Source organism: Siniperca chuatsi, linkage group LG23 (genome assembly GCF_020085105.1).
Source record: "Siniperca chuatsi isolate FFG_IHB_CAS linkage group LG23, ASM2008510v1, whole genome shotgun sequence".
Lineage (NCBI taxonomy): Eukaryota > Metazoa > Chordata > Actinopteri > Centrarchiformes > Sinipercidae > Siniperca > Siniperca chuatsi.
Window position 1 is genome coordinate 7,099,158 of NC_058064.1, and position 23,418 is coordinate 7,122,575.

Sequence of the window (23,418 nt, forward strand, 5' to 3'; positions counted from 1 at the left end):
TCTTTTTAGTATGGAAAAGGCTTATAAAGAGCATTTGGACCATCATGCAAAATATTAGAAAACTTTTACAACAAAACATTTTAAAGGCTATGTATGTTTGGTGTCTAGTCAAACCTTTCTCAGGAGTTGGGATTGCATTGGTGGTAATTTGGACTCCTGACCTCAGTGTTTCTAAAATCCTGGCTACGACCGTGACTACATGCATGTGTGGCTGTGAACAGAGGTAGTTAACCTTCGCTCGTAGACTCCCCCTCGACCTGTGGGTGATTTTTTTGCTGCCTGTGAAATGCCACCATATTTCAGCGTCTTTAATGAGAAGAGCAGAGCAGACAGTCGCCGCCCAGGCAAATGAAGGACTTAGTGGCACAAGGGCTATAAAAGAGATGGATTAGAAATACGTGATAAAGTCTTATTTCATAATTTTAATCTCCTGGTTGAATGTTAGTCTGTCACTCAGTCCGTCCACCACTTTGGTCCAGACTGAAATATCTCAGCAACTATTGGTTTTGTATATACGTTGATGGTCTCCAAAGGATGAATCCTAATGACTGTGATGATCCCATGACTTTTCCTCTGCACCACTGTGAGGTTGACATTTTTGGGTTTGAGTGAAATTTCTTGACAACCATTCAACCATTGGATTGTCGTGAAATTTGGTCCAGACATTCATGTTCCCCTCAGGGTGAATTGTTATAACTTTGGTAATCCCTCAACTTTTCACCTAACCCGGTAAAAATTTCCTCCAATGCTTCTGCAAAACCAATGAAGTTCCCACCAGCCTCAGCTGTACTTTGTATTTAGAGCCAGTTAGCAAATGTTAGCATGCTAACATGCTAAACTAAAATGGTGAACATTGTACTTGCTAAACATCAGTATATTAGCATTGTCATTGAGATCATGTTAAAATCAAAGCACCACTGTGCATAAGTAAAGCCTCACAGACTACTGCATGGCCGTAGACTCTTAGTCTTGTTTTTAACTAAATTGATTAATTCTTTAGTCTGTAAAATATCAGAAAAAAGTGAAAAATATACATCACAATTTCCCAGCGCCCAAGTTGACACCTTCAGACTGTTTGTTTTGTCTGCCCAACAGTCCAAAACCCAAAGGTATTCAATTTATAATGATCTAAACAGAAAAGCAGCAAATTGTAACACTTAAAAAGATTCAACCAGCAAATGTTTGGCTTGTCTGACTGATAAATTACTCACAGTAAATATTTCATTGATTATCAAAATTGTTTCCTGTCGATCAACTATATAAAAAAAAAAGTATTAAAAACATACCTGGTTTCATTACAGACATCAGCGCAGGATGTACTGTGTTTATTCTCTTTCTCAGCACTGAGACACACAGAATTTCATTTTGAAGTATCAACGGTTTCCCACAGATGCCAAGACGTTCACGATTGCATACTCTGCATTCTGTTGTTTCTTTCTCACTAGCTCTTTAACACTCGCATAAAAGTACACTCAAACTCACACACACACATTTAAGCATATTCTTCCAAAGCTGGAGCCTCATACGTCCATGCTGACACACTCGATAGCAGCAGCAGACGGAAGACTTGTTTAACTTCTCTCATAAAGCCTCGAAGCATGTCAGAAGTAGTGGTTGTATCATGCTTAAACAGGAATGCGCACACTCTACACATATGCTTTCACACATGCACACACACACTCGCTAAATTATCACGGCAGAAGCAGGCCCACACTGACACAGCATGTTAAAATATTGGTGACAGATGCTCTCCCAGGAGCAGACAGTTCGGTACAGTACAAATGAAGACCAGCAAAGTGTAAAAGCTCCTGAAAGCACAGCAAGGGTCCTGTCATTTGGAGGATGCAGGGGTAGAAAGAGAGCTTTATCATGGTTGTAGGACGGATTAGACTGTAATGAGATTGGGTTGGAGCAAGATGTGCGATAGGTCTGGAACAGATATGTCTTACTCTCTCTCTATTTATGTCTTTATATGTCTTGTTCACTTGCACTCTGCCTCCTTTTTTCCACACTCAAATTCACACACATCTTCTGCCCAATAAGAGATCAAACGGAGGGGAAGCGATGATAAACCAGTTCTCCTCCCTTCTTTGTCTCTCCCTCTCTTCCTCTCTCCAAGGTTGTTTGTGTATCTCTCCTTGGCAGTGTTTGTGAGCAGCCTTTCCCATGACACAGAATGTCTATTACAAAGCCTTTAGCCCGATGTAGATTAATGAAAAATAATGAGAAAGGGGGCATAAATATGCATTGCCATCCTGTTGGGATAAACATAATTTTCACTTTGTTTAGACACACATACAGTAATGACATGCACACTCAACACTAATGCTGAGACAATAAGTTGATTAATCGATTTCTGCAGAATAATCGGCAACAATGTTGAAAAGTAATTGTTTAAGTTTTCTCAGATGTGAGGATTTGCAGTTTTATATCATTGAAAATATAATAATTTGGAGTTTTGGACTGTTGGTCGGACAAAACAAGCATCTTGAACGAATGAAAAGATTGATCGATACTGAAAATAATCAGTTGCAGCCCTGCTCAACATGCTGTCATGCTCCAACTTGAATCTGTGGGGTTGATACTTGTGACGGTTGGGTGAGAGGAAGAGGTAAAAGAAATAAAGGGAGACAAGATCAACATTATTCAATATAAAATTTATAAGATTTGAAATTCCCTCTTTCCTCCCATGAGAAGTGTTTGATCAATCTAATTTTATTTACCCAGAACTTACTCTTTAAAATGCAGGCACCAGTTTTATTAGATTGTTAGATTTCAGTGGTGTGTTTATATGCCCAACCCTGTCTCCTAGAAATTGTTTATATACTACTAATTTGTTTTAAGGAAGTGTTACATTGTTTTACATTGTGGATGTTGGGCATATAAGGCACAAGACTTTGACAGTGGAGACTGGGGTTCACATCCTGAGTCCAACAAATCATAGTTTCTTTTTTGTTGTTAAAAAGGTAAACACTTCTTGTCTCGTGTTTCAAGTCACTGTTGTCTTTTTCAATATTTAAGCAAGACCACGGCCTTTTCCAAGCCATAACTATGTGCTGTAAGTGCCTTAACATAACGATAAAAAGTTTCTGCTTTATTTGCTATGAGCAAATATTGTATTGCAAGAGCGGATATTGTAGAGAAAACAAATGAAGTACGTTGTCAGTGAACATTCAGCAGATATATTCACCGACAATGTTTCCTCATTACGTTGATTTAAAAAAAAAAAAGGTGTTTCTATCAAAATGTATTTGCTGTTGCAAATTAGTATATGAAAGTATTTTCTAGGAGACAGGTTTAAAATACCTGGTTTGTAGGAAAAACCTTTATTTGGACCAAAATGTGTGCATTGCCATTTCTGACTTTTTTAAAAGAAGGTGTAACTGTTGGTCAAACAAATCAAGCAATCTGAAGATGTCTTGGTATCTGGGAAGTTGTGATTGTGATGTTTTTATCAGTTAATGATTAATCATTAACTGATACTGTTGCTCATGCACATGTTGCAGTTGCTTTTTCTGTGTTTATGGTGACCGGAAGGCAAAGTTTCAGATTCACTGTGCACTTGTGTAAGGTACAGTGACAATTTATTTGAATTGAATTGGATCAAATTAAATGCCCACTTCAGCCTCTCTCCAGCTCTCACTTGTTTCCTCCTCTCTTTCATCTCCTCATGTATATCCCAGAATTTGTCCTAATTAGTCTCCACTGTTATTCTGGCCTTTTGTCTGACTTTTTGTGTTGGAAAGAGATCAATGCAGCACAGAGACTAGGAGTCACCAAAGGGGGGAAAAAAATGCAAAAAAACATCAAGGATTTAGAACATTAGGTCACAAGATGCTAACAATGTGAGCACAAAATAGACCTCATGCACATGTTTTCATTCATTTGAGTGCTCATCATGCAAAGTGTTTCCTCCTTTTAGTTTATTCATTCCCTCATTTTCTTTGTTTTCTGCAATTGTGTTAATTCATGTGAACAAATAACCATGCACTCACTTTAATAACATGCACATGCCATACCTGTTTAAAGCAAGCTTGAGTTCTCTTATTTCAAACCGAGTTATTAGTTAAGTCCATTATTAGTGTTGAAACATAATATAATATTTATAATATATAATATAATATATAATTTAATTTGCCTGATATTTTCTTGGATCAGTTGTAACTTTTTACAATATAAATTCCAGGTATTCACTTTACTTTCAATTACTTTAACTTTTACTTACAGAACAATCAACATTTTCTGTAATTCTTAACAGATCATAATTTAAAGGTCAGTTTTACTGCTGTTTACAAATGTAAAGAAACACATGATAATGCTGTAATTTAAAGAAACTTTACAGTTAAAGTTATAATCCTTAAGATTGTCATGCAAGTTTATGATACTATTTATGGCAGATCTATTTCTGCAATAGCCATTCAATGTATTTACATTCAGTATTTACCTCTCTATAAAGTAATTTTCATTGTTAGTGGCGGAGTCCACCATTCCAGTGCTGGATTAAAACTGCCTACCTGCTGTATGCACGAGGGATTTCATAGGAAATGATGTAGCATGTAAACCAGTGTTACTGTTTATAATTTCATCTCATTGATATCAGCCTCACTGTCAAGACTCTACTGTCCAAGTTACTGCATGCAAACTGAACATTTCCTACTGCTCCTGTTTCACAGTAAAAGCATTCAACAGGGTGGCTTTTACTGTGAATCAGTTACAGGAAACACAATGTATTTGTCATAGAGGTTTGCGATGACAGTGACTCATCAAGAATGTGTCTACAAAACAAGAAAACATTCTGCATTTTTTGAAAGCTGACAGCGGATCAGTTTAAAATACTGCAAGAAGTAATGGAACGAGAGAAACTACTCATTCCATGTGCAACATGAAACCAGATTGCATTTGCTCATGGTATGATTGAATGATCAATGGTCAATTATTAGAGACTTCTTTTGTTTGGCTGCACTGTAAACAGTCACTCTTCTATTGTATTTCTGGCAGCTAGTTGTAGTGTTAAACCGCACTTTCTGTTACCATAGTAACCACAGGTGTTACTAAATCAACCAGGACTGAAATCTTCAGCATTATAACTTTTAAAACTTTGATTTGCCGTTGATTATGTTAATCTGTAAATTTGAAGACATGTCAATTAATTTGACAGTTTCGTATCTGTTTTCTGATTTTTGGTTTTTGACCTTTTTATTTACATTTGGATCGTGGATTGTGCCTTTAAATAAGACTTTTAATTAATTAATTAAACAAGTTTGATTTCAGGTAATAACCTCAAAAAATAAGGAGGAAGCATTAGTTACCAACACCATTTGGGTTTCAAGGCATCTTTGTTAAGACTTGATTAACATGGACATTCATATCTAACAGGTCCAGTATATAGACTTCAGGGAAGTTATACTTACACCCAGTTGCAAATATTTCTAAAAGTAAGCACTTAAGACCTTTCCAACACCACATCTCAGAGGAATGTTGATGCATGCATAACATTTGCTTATATTAAACTGTAGCTTATATTGCAACTTCACCTCCAAGCTTTCAGTTTAACTAGTTTCTCTGTGCCTGTCAGCCTGCATGGTCTCTGGGGATGACTGTTCAGCTTGTTTTCCCACCTATCCATCAGTTTTTTTAAATTCCCATCTGTCACTCAAACGGACAACCATCCATCATGATGTGCTGTCAGATTCTTCTGACCTGGTTTATATTTTCAGGCCAGGTGTGCAGAATGTTGTATACTCATGACCTGCCCCCACCTCTCTATCACTTCACCCATCACTATAGATTTGTCAGGGAGGAAGAGCATTTTGGCATCTACAGAAGTTAATGTAACATAAGTGATGTCACCATAATTAAGTTTATTCTCACTCCAACATCATTTTGTAGATGTTTTATTTTTATGCAGACTATTGAGTGGATAATCTGAGAAGAATTTTGTTTGGTTAAAGGTCCAGTGTGGATTTAGTAGCATAGCGTTGAAATTGCAGTTTGCAACCATCTGAATACCGCTTGGCTCACCCTCCCGTTCCAAGTGTGTAGGAGAAACTACAGTGGCCACGAAACTCACGATAAACCCGAAAGGCCTTATCAAGAGCAAGTGACTGGTTTGTCCGTTCTGGGCAACTGTAGAAACATAACGGTGCAACATGGCGACCTCTGTAGAAGGGGACCCCTATGTAGATAAAAACGGCTTATTCTAAGGTAACGAAAACACAATGATTCTTGTTTTCAAGTGATTATACACTAATGAAACTAATATATTCAATTTCAGCCAATAGCTCCTCCTAAATGTTACACACTGGACCTTTAATCTGTCAAATATTGTTTTGATACATTTTTTTGTCTATAACTTGTCAGGGGGAAAAAGTGACAAATGGCTAGTGTAGTTTCACAGAGCCAAATTGCTTGTTTTGTCAGCCAACAATCCAAAACCCAAAGATATTCTCTTAAAAATTATGAGAAAAGCAGCAAAACTTTGCTCTTGAGATGCTGGAATCAGCAAATGTTTGGTATCTTTGCTTAAAGGAATAGTTAAACAATTTGGGGAAATACGTTTACTGTATTTGAGAGTTGAGAACAATGATACCACTGTCATGTCTGCATGCTAAATATGAATACAGCTAGCAGACAGTTTGCAGGGGGACAGCTTGCCTAGCTCTGTCCAAAAGTTCAAAAAAAAGCTACCTACCAGCACCTCCAAAGACGGTCCCGGTGAACACATTATTTCCTGTCTGTTTAATCCGTATAAAAAGTCAAGGTAGGTGTTTCCCCCTGCTTCCAGTCTTTATGCTAAGCTAAACTAACTGCCAGTTTCCTTTAGCTTAATATTTAGCATACAGATGTAAGAGTGGTATCTTTCCCTGTTAGCATCCTTGTCTCTTTAGTTTTTTCTTATTGTTTCTCTTCCTCTTTCTTCTTCAAGTCAAATCAGCTCTGAGCTGGAAATGAGCCATCTGGTCACTGGGGACTTGGGAAGAACATGTCCCATGATGCTCAGCTCTATACTATCCTCCCACGGGATTATGAGCAATAAAAGAAAATGCCTGGCTGACCCATCTTTATTTCTGACACTCACACACGAGCACCTTGCACTCACACTCTGATTTTTACTCCCAAGGCAGGCATTTATCACCATTTTTCACTTTCATAAGAACTTTTTATTCTATGCCTTTTCAAGTTTGTTCTCCTCCTCGGCTTCCATGTATCATCCATCACCAGCTGGTAATAACTTCGCTCTGTATCAAAAACCAAGGCTGATTATTTTACTATCCCCCTCCCTCCCTTAATCCTCTTTAAGTCTCTCCATAACCGTCTTTCATTTTTACCCATCCAGGACATTAAGGTCTAGGCAGACACACTCATAAACAAACAAGAATGCATGCCACATCTCCAGGGGGAACATATCAGTTTCTGGGAGGATTTTTTTCTTCCTTTCCTGCATATTTTATTTCTTTTTGCCTCACTTTTCTGCAGCCAGTTTGAGTTAAGAGATGTAGGGCTCTGAGGGTCCGTGATAAGGGGCTTCCATCGGCTCCACGCAGGGCCAGGCTAGATAGGTGAACACTAAGCTGCACGCTGCATGGTTATCTGCCAGCAGACACACACAGAGCTAGTTTTCATACACAAGTATCCACACATGCACAATTGATACACACACATATGTGTCAATATGATAAATACAGTAAGTGGCTCATTATTCTTGATTTTATTTTTTTCAAAAATCAAGAAATTGATTGGTATTTATTACATTTTTTTTTTACCAAATTTTTGATGAGACAAGGGGGCAGATTTGTCATTGTTTATTTATCACTTACTTTAGTGTTTAGTTAGAGTAGATACTTAGTTATAGTGCCCTATAACTGTGTCTATACTGTAGTTTATGGTTATGTATACATGCTCTAGCTTTTCTGAAGCCATTTTGCTCATCTTCCAGCAAACCTATCCTTTCAAGATGATCAGCAAGTCTGTGATTTAGGAGCCATTAATACATTTTATACACTGTGCTGATAAGGCTAATGCCTCTATAATTAGGTGGTAATTTGGGATCATTTTTTTTAATGACTTAGGGATAGGTTTAATAATGGTCTTATACCACTGAGAAAGGACAATGCCACTATCAAAATAAACCTAGAATAACTCAAATAGGACTTTAAATAACTTAGGAGACTTCAACACTTCATTGAAGTGTTTTCGTTCGTTACCAGTAGCTTTCCTAAATTTTAATAATTCTATCACTTTTTTGACCTCCTTGATAGTAAAATTCACATACTGTATGGATACATTTATTCATTTCAACACCCATTTGATTTTCTCTTTCTTCTTGTAGACACATAGTTTCTTTTAAAAAAAATCCTCATCAACACAGTTTTTACAACCTGAAAATAACTAATAACTCTAATAATCCTTTTCCCACTTTTGCAGTACCATCTCCATTTTCTAACCTTGTCTCCATGCGAATGTCCCTAGTCTTCCTAAGGCCCAGTCTGTTGATTTCACTCCAAAACTTTTGGGGATTATGTATATGTAGATGTCTTTACTCTTACACCAAGAGACACTTTCCAGCTGCACTTACTGTAAATTATCCCACAATATTTGTAAATCCTGATTCCAGTGGGTTTATATTTTTATCCTTTATGTTTAAGTTTTATGTTTATGTTTTTAACCATTTCCAACTGACCAGTAAGTCCCATTAAAGTTTCATGGCATAAACTAGAAGACAAAAAGGATTCAGGGAGTTGAGATCCAGCGTTTATGTTATGCTGCTTATGTAATTTCTCTTCTTCTGACCAGAAGGGAAATAACTATAACTGTTACCATCAATAAAGAATGATCAGGTAATTTGCATTTGCAGTATACCAAGAGGTATAATTTTAGCTTTAGAGGGACTCTGACACATAGCAGCTCAATTGCATTTACCCCCCTTTTCACTTCACTTTTGATTACCTGAAGCATTTTATGAACATCTAAGAGGACCTCATTAACTGTAAACTACCAAAATTTGTGTCTTCTTCCATCTGGAAACATAACTTTGGGGAGCATTTGGACGTACAATTCATGTGAAAATTGGTTTAAAGGAATGTTCTAAGGTTTTACATTTGAAATACTCACCACAAGTCGCCTCGGTGAGTATGTAAACCTATTTATATAGCACTTTTCAAAACCAGCATTTTGAAAGGTGCTATATATAAGACAATGAATAGCATTTGAATATAGATTTTTAAATCAAGGAAAGCAAAAATTGTTTAAGAATAAGAACAAATCAGGTCAAGGAAGTGTCCTTGAGAGTAAATGGGGTTTGAGATGAGATTTAAAACACTCAATAAGGCTTGAAAGGTGTCTCTGAAAGGTTTGTAGCTTCCCCCTTTTTAGAGGATGGCAGCTGTAGTGACTGGTCACAACAGAAAGTGGCACAGCAAAATTCTTTCACTAACCTTGTAAAATAGTTGGCGCAGGAAGCTTGGTGACATAGTGACTCCTAACCAGACAAGGCAACACTGTAAATTCAAGCAAATTTGAGTATTTGTGCCATCTATTCCTGTCTCACAACTGACTTCAAACCACACTGCTCTCTTTTGTGGAGCAGTTTACACATCGGCAGAGCAGGGTTGTATAAAGGTGGATGGTAGGGCACAGCTAATGTGATAGCTTTCTGCATTTTGGACTCTCCGCTCTCTCAAAGGTCAGCACTGTTAAGACTGTTGCAGCCAGTCAATGGTGCCAAAGTTGAACTCTATCCAAAAGCTTGATTTTGTCCAAAATTTGGCTGTTATAAATGGTGTGACTGGGCCTGTAGTCAGCTTGGACTGACAGCAGTCACAATGGATACCAAAAGCAACTCAGAGTCACTTCAAAAAACATGTTAAAATATATCAAAATGCCTATAACAACCTCTCAAACACGGCTGCATAATTCACTTTTTCACAGTTGATTTGAATGTTCAGTATGTTCTTAGCAATCTTTCCTGTGCAAATAAATTGTAAATACAAACACATTGTATATACATATCAATGGTGGAGAAGTACAATGCAGAGTGAAGTGTGAAGTATAGTCAGGGTATGTATATAATATATAATGTAGGTACATTATATATTTTACACATACCCTGACGATACTTTTCATACATGCAGGGTTACACTTTTGAAGCCTTTCCTCCCCCAGACACACACACAATCATATGCATAACCTTTATGAACTATACTTACATTCATTCTACTCACCTGCCATTCATAAGTGTGTGTGTGATTCACAGCCTCAACATGTGTGCAGCCCATGCTCTCCATTCAGCCGTCATTAGCGCTAACACAAGGAGGCAGATTAATGCGTGAGGTTTCCAGCAGGTGGGAGAGGGAGAAAGGTTAACATAACAGGAGTGATGAATGGATCACTTTGAGCGCCACTGTTTCGTAATACTCCGCTATTGTGGCTGTAATGATGTTTTGTGCCACTCAGAAATTGTCCTTTAGTCTTAATCAAAATGGATTTTATTTTTGTCTCGCCCTCCCTGCTAAACTGCTGTGGCATATGAATCTGTTGCATATGTTCAAATGTGATTAAGTGTATTTAATTAAACCACAGCCAGATGGTCCTGCTGGTGGTTTTATGCTGCCGTATGGTTTATAGTATACATTATAACCTTACAGTGCTTTTCAATGTTGTGGCAGTGGGGTGAATGTGAATGCTTTGAATCAGTGGAAAAAGTGTGTTTTTCTTTGGATTGGGCTCTTTTTCTGTCCTCTTCTTCTTTCCTCTTTTTTTACAGATGCCATTTGGCATCCCTGAGGTAGTAGAAATACAAAGGTGATTGAGAATTCAATAGTCTGACTCCCAGAGACACATATGTTCTGATGGAGTCACCACACAGACTCCCGTTCCCTCAGTTTTACACTGCAGCTGTTGCTTTGAAGTGTTTCTGATATTAAGTGCTGAATATGGCTGCAACTACGATACCAATTATTTTCATTTGATTTTCTCAATTAATCAATTAATCGTTTGTCAAAATGACATAAAAGTGCTTGTTTTGTCCAACCAACAGTCCAAAACCCGAAGACATTCAGTTTACTATCACATAAGACAAAGAAAAGCAACACATCCTCACAGCTGAGAAGCTGCAACAAGCAGGTATTTTTAGTTGCAAAATGACTGAAGCTTGTATTTGATTTTCAAAAAAGTTGCCAAATAATTATTTGTCAATTGTGTTATTAATTTATCCACTAATCATTTCAGCTCCTGTTACCGCATTCACATCTTGTGGGGAAAAAGGTATCAGTGGGAAAAATTGCCATGTTTACATCTTGCAAACGTTCACGTTATCAGATAGCTCAAAAGTGTTGTATGACTGCAGAGTTGGTGAGGATTTAAAGATACTTTAAAAATACACTGAACAACAAACTTGGCTGATGTTAGGCAGCTATCTTTTGGCTGCCTTTTTTTCAGGCACTTCCATTCAAAAATATGTTTTGCTTATTGTTACTTCACTTGGTTGTTTGAGCTTCACTGTGCAGAGTTTGACACTAGAAGACTGTTTTCACTTTCATCTGTTGTCATCTGAAGGGGGAGTTTGTGGCAGGACTTTGTGACATCCCAGTGTAGAGCCAATCGTGGTCCAGTATGCAACTTACACAAGTGTGATGTGGAAGCCTCCAGTTCACATGCACTGAGAATGGGCATATCAGTGAAGGAGGAGACATCTTTTTTCTAGTCCTGAAACTGTTGGAATAAACAATGTTTGTATATTCATAGATTATGAATTTTTCAATGATTAAGAAGGTGTAGATGTAATGCTAAGAATTTTTAACTACTTAATTTAAAGTTTTTTGTGGAAAAACACATCAGACACAAATAATTATTCAGTATTTTTATACATCTCACAGGACTGGGGGGCATTTTTAACCAATTAATTGTATGTCGTAATCTCAGAAAATAGTGAAAAATACCCATCAGAGTTTCCTAAAGTCCAAGGTGATGTTATCAAATAGCGATTTTTTTTTGTCCAACCAACACTCCACTCCACACTTAAGATACTATATTCAGTTTGGTGTCACATAAAGCAGATCGATAGATTGATTACATAAAGGTTTATTTACTTTGAGCAATGGACTATGCTGACGTGAGGCATCGATGTTTGTGTTTTCCAGTACTAAACTCTTCTTGTTGTTGATGTGAACTGTATTTACAAATCAGAAACTTTATAAATGACATAAACGTCACATCAGACATCTTTTGGAAAATGTGTTGTCTCATCATTTGGCCTTGTGGGTGTTGATGGACTGCCCTGCTGTTTTTTTTAGCGCCGGACATTATTAAGGGCAAGACGATCCGTCTTCATGATGAACGCGGTTCAGAATCGACTTTCAGGTGCAAACAAATGCACTTTTTTTTGCTGCTGAGGTATGAACTGTCAGAACAGTCACCTAGAATTACAGAATGTCCTTTCTCACCTGTAGAGGTGAGTGACCCATCCATCCACTGTATGCCTATAGTGTCATTGCACCTCTCTTCTCTCTCACTCCCTCCTCTTCTCTGTCAGTCCATTCTCTAGCCCTTAGGGGTGTGTCTCTTTGTGTTTATTGGTATTAAGCTGCTTACTGTCCTCCGTTCATCCATTCATCCCTGTGACTTTGCCACTGCCTTTTGAGAGTGCTTATACTTATATTATTCATTTGATTGACTCCACATAATTGACTCACAAGTGGCAGAAATTAATCATCACTGTAATTTGCATTCTGTTCGGGTAGTTTTGGTGGCAGCGTTTAGAGATTTTTTTTTCCCCCATGTGGAGCTTTGCATTAGCCAGGGGAGGCAGTTGGAAAAGGTGTAGGCCAAAAAGGGAGACACTAAGAGCAAGGGAGTGCCACTACGCTCACAGCCAAAAAAATCAATGAGGCTGGATATTCAACACTAGTCTATGGTTTTTATGGTGGCCTATAAAAACCCCATTGAAAAAGTATATATGGCATGAGATGATTTCTCTGTGGGTGAAATTGGATTAAGCATAGTGTAAAACGGAAAGTCTGGCCTTTTTCCTCTCTCTTTCTTTCTGTCTCTGTCTCTCTCTCTCTCCCCCTCGCTCGACTCACCCACCCCACAACCATTAAACCCTATAGGAAGAGAAACCTAATTACATGGCTGAAAGTGGCCATAGTGAACACTATTAAAAGGATCCAATTAAAGTTTGTGCGGCGTTGGCAGCAGCATTCTGGTGAGGGATTATTTGTGGAGGTGGAATTTGATCTGTCGTGCCGAGAGAGTCGTCCACTGGCCGAGCAATCGGAGATGGATGGCGAGTGGGAGGGGCCTCTTAGAGCGATCCACGTAATTGGATCCTGAATTAATGGATGCTTGTATCAAAGAGAGTGTGTGTGGGGGGGTGAATTCCATCAGAAGACACCTTACAAATGCTAGTAAAGAGATGTTCATTTTTTTACTGTACTGTTACTGCAGAAGAAGTCATGTTTGACTTGTGTTTCCAACAGTATTTATGAATGGCTTACCATGAGACTTGCTGGACAGATTGGGGCCAGACTGGGATTTCGACCATTAAACAATTACAGCTTTTGAAGCAACACAAACACGTGAGACGAGATTGAGAGATACAAATTTGATTCCAATTCAATTACAGTTAATTACAGTACAATGTGGGTGTCATTTTCATATTTTTATCATTTCATATAATTTCTATCTATTATAATAAAGTTGTACTCACCAAAGTAAGATCTGGAAACACATTGCTACAACAAAGTGTTAACAGGGCAAGACACATTGGTGCTCACAACTACGGTAAGTGGTATTAGTAGATTCAAGTTAAACTTGAAAGGCAGTCTTTAAAGGAATTGCTTGACATTTTAGGAAATACGCTTATTCACTTTCTTGCTGAGAGTTAGATGAGAAGATTGATGTTAAGCGAAGCTAGCTAATCGTCTCCTGATTGTAGCTTCATATTTAATGAACAGACATGAAAGTGATATCGTTCTTCTCATCTAAATCTCGGCACAAAAGTAAATACTCATATTTCCCCAAATGTCAAACTATTCCTTTTAGCTGTGATGGATTTTAATAACTAACAGCTTAGGTAATCATTTTACCTTTCACCCTCCTAAGTTTCTCTTCAGCGCAATAACTCTTGTAGACACAAAGTAAAGAAAAGCCTCTTCATTTGTTGAAGAGCACTGCCGCCTAGCACCTCCTCACTCCTCTCCATCCTTCAGTCCACCTTCAGAGGAGCAAGTCTATCCAAGCACAACCTTCATTATTATTTATGGAAACATTTTCTGCAAACCATTGTTTACTCTGAGCGTAGCACGTTACTCTGGAAGCTTCCAGGAACACTTTTTTTTTTTTTTTGCCTTGAGCAAGTAACAGGAAGGAAGACAGAATTCATGAATAATTTGCTGTCATTTAAAAAAAATTACTATTCATTATTCATGGCTTTGTATTAGCTTATATACTTTTAAAATCCTTCTGACAACTTTGGATAGAATTTTATTTGAGGCATGAAAAACCCCTGATGTCCTGAATGCGACACTGACAACAAACTTGGTGCTTCATCTTACTCTTTGTGTCAGTTTTGTTACATAAGTTTTTATTCATTCATTTATCACAAATGCCATCATTAGAGGTTTTGTAAGTCACAGTCAACACAGTGTACAGTGTAGCATTTCTAGTAGGAAAAGGAAGGTCGCAAAGAAAATCTTTTTCACCGGCTGAGGTCAGTTTAATTGCAATGCAGAGGAAGCTTCTTTCAACAGACCAGGGTTTGAGGAAGAAATACAGGCTTTTTGTCTTTTAACTCACAACCATGACTCCAATGTATGTGTCCTTGATTGCAGTCACTGTTAGCCCTTACAATCTGATTGATGCAAATTGCACCCTCTCTTCTTGAAGTCATACTTCAGTAACAGTGGAACACCAACACTGTTGAACACATACTCCGAGGATCTGCATAATTTACTCTTTCCAGTGATTTCATGTTTTTTTATGTCCATTAAGGATAAAGGTCCATAAACTGGCTTAAAAATCGTATTAAAAGGCACTTCTGAATAACTTCAGATCTTGCCTCATACTTGTCAATTTAGAAGATATATAAAAAGTAATCCAGTTGGTTCAGTGCAAACAGGTATTGGCTAATTCATACCTTTGATGTTGCATTTGCTAAAATGTAATATGTATATATTATCCAACCTGAGACTAAAAAACATGGCTCAGGTGTGGCCCACAGCTAATTCACAGACTCCATGGCAACATTATATATAACAGGACTGATAAAATCCATGACAAATAGCTTTCTTTTGTTTTAGGATATCTTTACATTTTTGACAGTACTAAGGCATGTATTTGCCTGGAATGCTGACATTCTCCTCTATCCATTCATATACAGATACTTGCTGTGTGCATGGTGAAAACCTTTGTACATATCGACAAAACCCAAACAATTTCAAATTGCATAAAGCTTTTGTTTTCATAAAAGTTGTGCTAAAATCCCCGCACACATCTCCAATTTGTGCAACGATTCAAATAGATCTGGTTTTAGCTCATTGATGGCCATGGTTAGAGAAACAATTAACCAAACAGAGCTTAGGAGGCCGAGAATAGGGACACCATCTTCCTACATAGGTTGCTACCTAGATAAATTCATGAAAAATGGCCACAAAAATGGTGACAAGCGTGGATGAGATTGACACAGCTGTATATGTCGTTTGTTGTAAGTCGACTTACAGAAATAACTCCTAAATCTGCATATTTCTTTGATCATCAACTGAAAATCATGTTGGCAGGATGGAAACATCACTCGCTACTGACTGGTTAGGGCAAAACAAAAAAACATACTAACTAACATAAACACAGTGTCAGGCTGCGTGATTAAAGAGTAAATCTTTCTCTTTTGCTGATCTCCAGTGTTATAACTTTTCACCTTGCCACAGTGATGCACAGGTGTACTCCAGGACCCTGTGACATCACTGTTGGGTTACAGTTGCAACAAAGCACACTTCTGACCACACCCAACCACACCTCTGAGTGATGCTGGTTGTGGTCAGAGGTTAAATAGACTTGAAACTTTCAACCAGAGAGAGCAAAACACCGCTTTTCAGTTATTCTTTAAGATGAAACAAAATTGCCAAGCCAAGACATGTAGGCCTAGTGACAATGCCTTAAGTCTGTAAATAAACAACAAAGGAATAGTGGCATATTCCTGAGGTTGGAGTCGAGGTCTCTTGCCTCTCTAACAGAAGAGGTAAAGCTTTCAAAGCGCTTTTACACACATTTCATACACACACACCCAGAGCCACAGTAGGTCCAATAGCAGGAAAAAGGGGCAGAGGTGATGGCAGTATTAGATAGCTTAGCTTCTGGTATTAAAGGGCCAAGAGGTCTCAGCATGAGATGATTACCACCATGTAGAGTGTGATGATTATTCCAGCCTCTCTGACCCACCGGGCTGTCGGTTCAAATCCCTCGCTTGATCCGAAGAGGTTACTAGAACACACAAATTGGCTCTCCTGATGTTTGCAGCTGTTGACACTGGAGGACTGAGAGGGTAGATGGTGTTGGATAGAGGGCAGGGTTGAAATGGGGGTTGATAGGATACATGTCAGGTTGTTGTTCTGGTAGAGCAGGCAGTCTGAGGCTTCGGGGCTATAAGCAGTCGTGACGGGGCGTTATAAATGTATAAAAGCGGCAGAGGCCATTCTGACAAACAGATTGTGTCATTGGGTGGTAATGTGCTCGAGCCAGCATGGCCCTGGTTGGGGGGATTAGGCTGACAAAGCAGTACGTTCGCATCCCTGATCACTACACACACACCCTGAAAAACACCCACCCCAGGGCCACATATCCAAACGAATGACATCAGCTTTCCCTTAATCTCTCTATATCTCTGCCCTCTCTTTCTCTTCCCTTTTCTTCTTCTCCTCTCTTTGTACCTGCCCATTGTCGGCTGTGTGTGTGCGTGTGAATGTGTGCTGCTATGCACCAGTCCTCCCTGGAGAAAAATTGGAGTAGCTGCTGAGAAATGAAACGGCCTTCTTGTGTTTTCTCTGATATTTTTTTGGGCTCTTTCCAGATTAAAGTTGGTTGCTAGCTAGCGCTCGCTCAGCTGCTGCCTATCAAGAGACTTCTCCACAGCTCTGAATTATTCGGGTGTGTGCCTTTTTTTCTTCTTCTTCTTATTTTTTTTTTCATTTCAACATTCTCCTCCCCCTGCAAACATGACGGCTTTTATTCCTATGGAAGTTGAGATGCGGAGCAAGACCAAAGGCGATCTCTTTTAGTGGCATGCTGGAGGAGCAAAAATAAATAGAGGGAGCTTGAGATGCGATGAAAGGAGCCATTCACATCTTCCCACGAGAGAGACAGAAACAAGGATAGAGGAGCTCTGATTCAATTCTCAATGATAACAGATATCATGATGACATCCCTGTGTAGGGGTAGGTTGTTTTTACACTGTGTATATATATCTTGGCTGCATACTGTATTATGTGGGATAGGCCTACAAATACTTGAGTTACATCCTAAATGTCAGGTTTACTTGTTGCTGCCAACTTTTCGAATTCACTACCACGTCTAAATGTGTTTGATACAGCACTTAATCAATACCGAGAGCTCTTTGCAATGACAAGCTGATCTGTCACTGTCATGGATATCTGCACTGAGCTGGGGACTTGGTATTCATACAGCAGCAACAGTTTAAGATTAAGGTGTCATTACTGGCCGTTAACCAGAGGATATGTAAGATGTTTTTCATGCTCCTGTCTTTTTATCTGCATTTGTTGGCATAAGGAGTAGAGCCGCAACTAACCATTTTTTTCATTATCGACTAATATACCATTTATTTTCTCGATTAATCTATTTGGTAGTATAGTTAGTTGATTAGTTAGTATATTAGTTAGGTCTATAAAATGTTAGAAAGTACTCAAAAATGCCCATAACAATTTCCTTAAGCCGAAGGTGATGCCATCAAATTGCTTGTTTTGTTCGACCAACAGTCCAAAACCCCAAAATATTCAATTCACTATCACATATGAGAACGAAAAACAAGCAAATCCTCAAAATTGAGAAGCTGGAATCAGAATGAATGTTTGGCAGTTTTGCTTGAAAACAGATTTTGAGGATTAATAAATTATCAAAATAGTTGCTGATTCATTTTCTGTTGATTGACTAATCGTTTTGTCTCTAATCAGGAGTCAACTGAGCAGCCTTCGCCCTAACCTCGTATGTGACTTCTCAATTCTTTTGAGTCATTTTTGCATGAATAGACACTTCAGCTATTTGTATATACTGATTATGTAATAACTTACTTATAAGAGGTATTCTGTGGAGTTTTTGACCATTAGTAGCGCTATGGCTCGATATTTTTTGAGTCTTATTTAGTTTGTATCACGAGCATGCAGCTTGTTGGTACACATCTCTGCTGACGATTTCTAGCTACTCCACTGATTGACAGTCAGTGGTGCGAATGTGCAAAGAAATGTAGCTACTAACAAAGGCAGTAAAGAAGGAGACTGCAAGCTACAGCAAACATGGATGTAAACAATGCAAAATATCGGCTATGCAAATGTATTATGAGGAAGGAAATGCATTCAGCACGTTTGTTAAATCTTAGATACATACAATGCGTTTTGGTAAGAAAAAGCTGAAAAAATGACGTTTACTTCATTCATACAAGTTCGTAAGTACTTAAACTCGTAATACTAATGTCAAATCTGCTGAAAATATATGATGTGAGAATTTCTGCTGTGTGTATTAGTGTATCACATCATTTCACTGCATTACATTTTCAGCCCATTTACAGGGAAGTCTTATCACATTTTGACAGGTTATTACATTATCAGATGCTACAACCTGTCCTTACTTAATGTAGTTTGGCTAGGATTTGAGGCTTCTGCTCCAGCTTCACTCCAACATGTGTGATTGAATAAATTTGATTTCAAGCAGCCTTTATCTTCTTTCATGAGCTTGCAGTAAGAGTGTTGCTGTGATTTTTCCAACTATTAACATATTTGCAACTTTGCAATAGTATCTATATATGAATGTCCCTTACTTACAATAAGATTCGAGCAGGGAATGCTGTTTTGGATATGTGTGCAACATTAATTCAGTTTGGAAAATGCCCATTGAGAGTATTTGGTAGAACAGAAAGTATTATTGCTGAATTTGTCAGGCAGCGAGCGTTGGCTTCTGTGAGTTGACAAGCAACAAGAAACAGTTGCAAAGGGAATATCATGCAAAATGTTTTGCAGAGAACAGAACCCAAGGGATCATTTGCTCAGAGGAAACACAAATACCAAAAGGTTTGTTAAATCTTAAGAAAGATGTAAGTCCTTCTCTTACAGTTTTACCACTTTATTTCTGCTTGTTTGTCTCTTTAATGGCCATTAAAATAAATTACATAGAGGACACTTTGTGAATGTTGTGGTATAAAAAATGCAGATTTAAAATGGTGATGTAACCACTATGGAAGGGAATATATTACAGTGTAGATAATGTGAACAGGCCACGAGATTAATACCTTTTAACTTTTAAAATACTGGGCAATGATGATTTTCCCTATGCATTCCCCCCTTTACCACCTCTTTATCAGCCCTCTCCACTCAGTTCTCCCTTCCTCTCTTCTCTCCTTGAGGGGAGGATACAGTCATCAATATCCCTGGCTGTATTACGGGCGGTCCACCCAGCACCTCCTGGAGGGCAGAGCTATTAATGGAATTCTGGGGAGGGCGGCAGAGGGCCAACAGGCAGGGGAGTGTGGTTCAGTGCCTGGCTTTCTCCAATCTATCCCACATTACTGGCTGTCAATAAGCAGGGGAGCAACACAGAGTCATTCTCACTGAACTTGAATGAACCTGAAATCTCATTAAGTGGGGTAGAAGAGAAAAAATGACTGATCTTTGGTCAAGAACCAAGATTGAGGATCTGCATCTGTGCTTTGCCAGGGAACCAAAACATTCCTAGTCAATATGATTAGACTGCAAAGCAGTGATATTAACTTTCATTATCAGCTCAGTGAAAACAACGGCCTCCTCTGCACTCCCTGCTCAATAGACTTTATTACCGTTTAAATGATATGTAATCACAGTTGATTAAGACCCTGCTCTGCATCATCAGTGAAAACAGTGAATAAGCACATCGCCACACTCGCTGTCTATGAAGGCAAAGTGCAGTGAAAGCAGCTTTTGGTGACGCGCTGCAGCGGTCCATCAGTCCATTTGCCCACAGGCGGCAGGCAGGCGCTGAATGGAAAACTAATCCATCCCTCTAATGCAAGGGCATTACGGCTGCCTGTTACTTCCTAATTGGCTAATGGCTAGATTAGGGTGGTTACAATAGGCAGTGCTGACACTGTCTTGGCCAGTCTTAACAGAGGGTTTAGTGCGCAAAAAGGGCAGGACCTGACTTACATGTCCGGCCTGAGTCAATTGTCCACAACACTGGCCTGTTATAACAGTACAAAAGGAATAGTGAAAACTGCTGGAGGCTAGAAGCTAGTTGATCCTGGCTCTAACCCCTGACCCCAGTTTACCCTTGTTATAGTATATATGCTTTTAAAGCTGTATGCCACATAAAACACAATCAGGTCTAATGCACCTGGACTTGATAGGTTTTTAACTTTATCAGCAGCATAATAAAGATGGAGCTCTCTCTCTCTGGTTGTATGGCAGCTGCTGTAATACACCAAATGTTGTGCGGAGGGGACTGCAACTCAATAGCAGGATGAAATTACTATTACTTTGTGTGTTAGAAATTTGAGTGTAAGATTAAAGAAACAAGAGGGAAGGAATGGAAAGAACAGAGAGAGGAGAGGACATACTTTAGCAAAGATGATGCAGTAGATGGATGAATACAGTCTTTTTTATTCTTGAAGTCGGTCACCTCACTGTGACTGTTATCAAGACTACAACACATAGAAATTAACTCAACAATATTCAGATATACTGTATTAAACTGATTAAGGACAACCACTCAATGAATGGCTATAAAGGCCTGTATTTTGCTGTGTGTGTGTGTGTGTGTGTGTGTGTGTGTGTGTGTGTTTAAACCAGAGGGAAGGACGCATTAATTTAGCGATGCCAACAAGCTGCTTAACGTTAATGTCCACCCAAAGCTACAGCAATAACAGTAAAATATGTGTGGTGCTGTAGTTGTTTAATTAAGTATACTATCACTGCCACCAATTGTTAGTACATTAGGGAAAACAGTCATCTGATACTTAGCTCCGCTAAATGCCAGAAATAAAAATAGAAATCTTGTCCACCAAGATTTCTTGCTAAAATGCTTGTTGCAGTACACATGTTTTTTGTCACTTTGAATATGTGGAGTGTAATTTTCACAATGAAAAATCACAGATTTCCTCTGTACTTTAATATTCCACCCGCAGGTCAGCAAATCTAGCTAGCTAATAAATTCACCTTTCAGTCACACATCAAAGGTGACACCCTGGAAAGAGTAGTTTCCATATTTAGTGTGTGTGACGAAACTATTCACAACTGTTCACAACCAAGCGTTTGAACATGGAAATAAAGATGGTAAAAGTCAAATGCGTCTAAAGCCATGCTAGCAGCTCTGTAAAGTTGCACTTTGAGTGCTTTGAGCTAAATGCTAGCATCAGCATGCTAACATGCTCATAATGACAATGCTAACATGCTGATGTTCAGCAGGTAAATTGTTTACCATCTTAGTTTATTGTGTTAGCATGCTAACATTTGCTGATTGGCCCTAAACACAACGTACAGCTAAAGCTGATGGGAATGTCATTAGTTTTGCAGGAAGTCAGGGGATCAGTCAGTAGAATTCATTCTCTGGGGACCATGAATGTCTGTACCAAAGTTTATGGTAATCCATTTAATAGTTATTGAGATATTTCAGTCTGAACCAAAGTGGTGAACCGACATTGCCATCCCTAGAGCCACACCACTAGCGTGGCTAAAAACAAAATTTCCAGGAGCTTTAGGCAAGCCCAACAACACATTTAACACCTATCTAGGTAGAAAATCCAGATTTTAAGTTTCTTGTGGCATTAATATGTTCAAATCAGGCTGTTTTGGCCAGATTCAGCTGCTCCATGTTCTGAGAAAGTGAAGGCGTCATGTTGTCCATACCTCAGGACAGAATGACCTGACATTCTGTTCCATTTCTCCCTCAGACTATCTCACTTTCTTAATTTTCTCCCTAAAATGCCAAACATTTACCTTTCAGCCTGTGAAAGTGCATTTACATCATATCTCTCCTTATTAGACATACATTATGTTCCTTATTTTCTGCCACTGTTTACATTCAGTAAAAGGACATTACACACTACAAGTGTTACTGTTCACATTCAGCATAAAACAAATACATTAGAGGCAAAAGTGACAATTGTTTGTGTTACTTCTGATATTCTACTATTTCTTTTAGTTTCGATTGTTTTGCTACATAACTGTATGGAAATGATTAGTTTGTGGTCATGGTATAATCATTTCCTCAGGGTCTTCACGCGCTTTGACTCCCTGTCATGAATACACAGTACAATCTCTCTCTGTGATGCCTCGGGATATTCTCTGGATATAAATCCTTTGTTTCAAATAGAGGCCAATGTTTCCGCTTTCGAGAGATTGTCTGGGTCCCTGTTGAGCCTTTTCATATTGCCTACAGTTATCTCAGGTTCATATTGTGCTCAGGTTATAGTGTTTTTACTGTGCAATGTGCAAATATGAAGCCAAACATAGAGGCCATGCATTTAATACAGTGTGTTTTACTAACATAGGGATAGCTTAGAGCGATGCTAATGTATTCTTTAGGATCACTAGTCCCTGTATGAAACCATTACAGGTATTAGCTGTGACCGGGGCATCCGGTAATGGTGCTCAGCTGCACAAGTGAGAGTTGGACTTGTGGCCTGTGGTTGTGGAGTTGAGTCTGGCTCAAGGATGTACTGGAGAACAGCAGGGTGGCTGTAGGCTGTAGAGCCTCAGCCCACGCTACAGCTTAAGCTCTCTCATCCATTACACGTGCTGCCTCTCTTCATACATCCCTGTTTCTGCCCATGCTTGCCTCTTACTCCTACTACCACAATCTCAATAGCCATTATCGTTGCCCCCTGTCTTATCTTTTTGTGCCCTTTTTCTGTCTTGTTTGTTGACTTGCATCCCAAGAGAAGAAAAAGTTTCCATGAATATTTTCTGCAAAGTTGCAACTAGGGACAAATTACCTGTTATTTATGCTTCTGTTTGGTGCACGTCAGATGATGCCTCTAGAGTAGGAATTGATTTATAGTTTAGTGTTGGATTTCATCTGTTGATAGCACCACTGCCATGTCATGCTTTAATTGTACAGTGTATTCCAAAGAAATTGTCTTTACATAATTGTATTTACTTTGATATAGAGCGACAATGGGAAGGTTTGCCTTGTCTAGTCACCTACTAAAAACAACTATTGCCATGAAATCAT

At 38.6% G+C, this 23,418-nt stretch overlaps 1 protein-coding gene across 15 annotated transcripts in view; it reads left to right on the forward strand.

The window, feature by feature from the left end:
* magi2a (membrane associated guanylate kinase, WW and PDZ domain containing 2a) overlaps positions 1-23,418 on the forward strand; it is a 230,003-nt gene that overhangs the window by 119,138 nt on the left and 87,447 nt on the right. Inside the window, exon 1 of one of the 15 annotated variants that reach the window (XM_044186304.1) lies at positions 16,934-17,423. The exons of the other annotated variants lie outside the window; for them this stretch is intronic. Coding sequence (XP_044042239.1) covers positions 17,387-17,423 — 37 coding nt within the window. The 5' untranslated portion in view covers positions 16,934-17,386. Of the gene's footprint in view, positions 1-16,933; positions 17,424-23,418 lie in introns of those variants that run through there. 15 annotated transcript variants of the gene reach the window in all.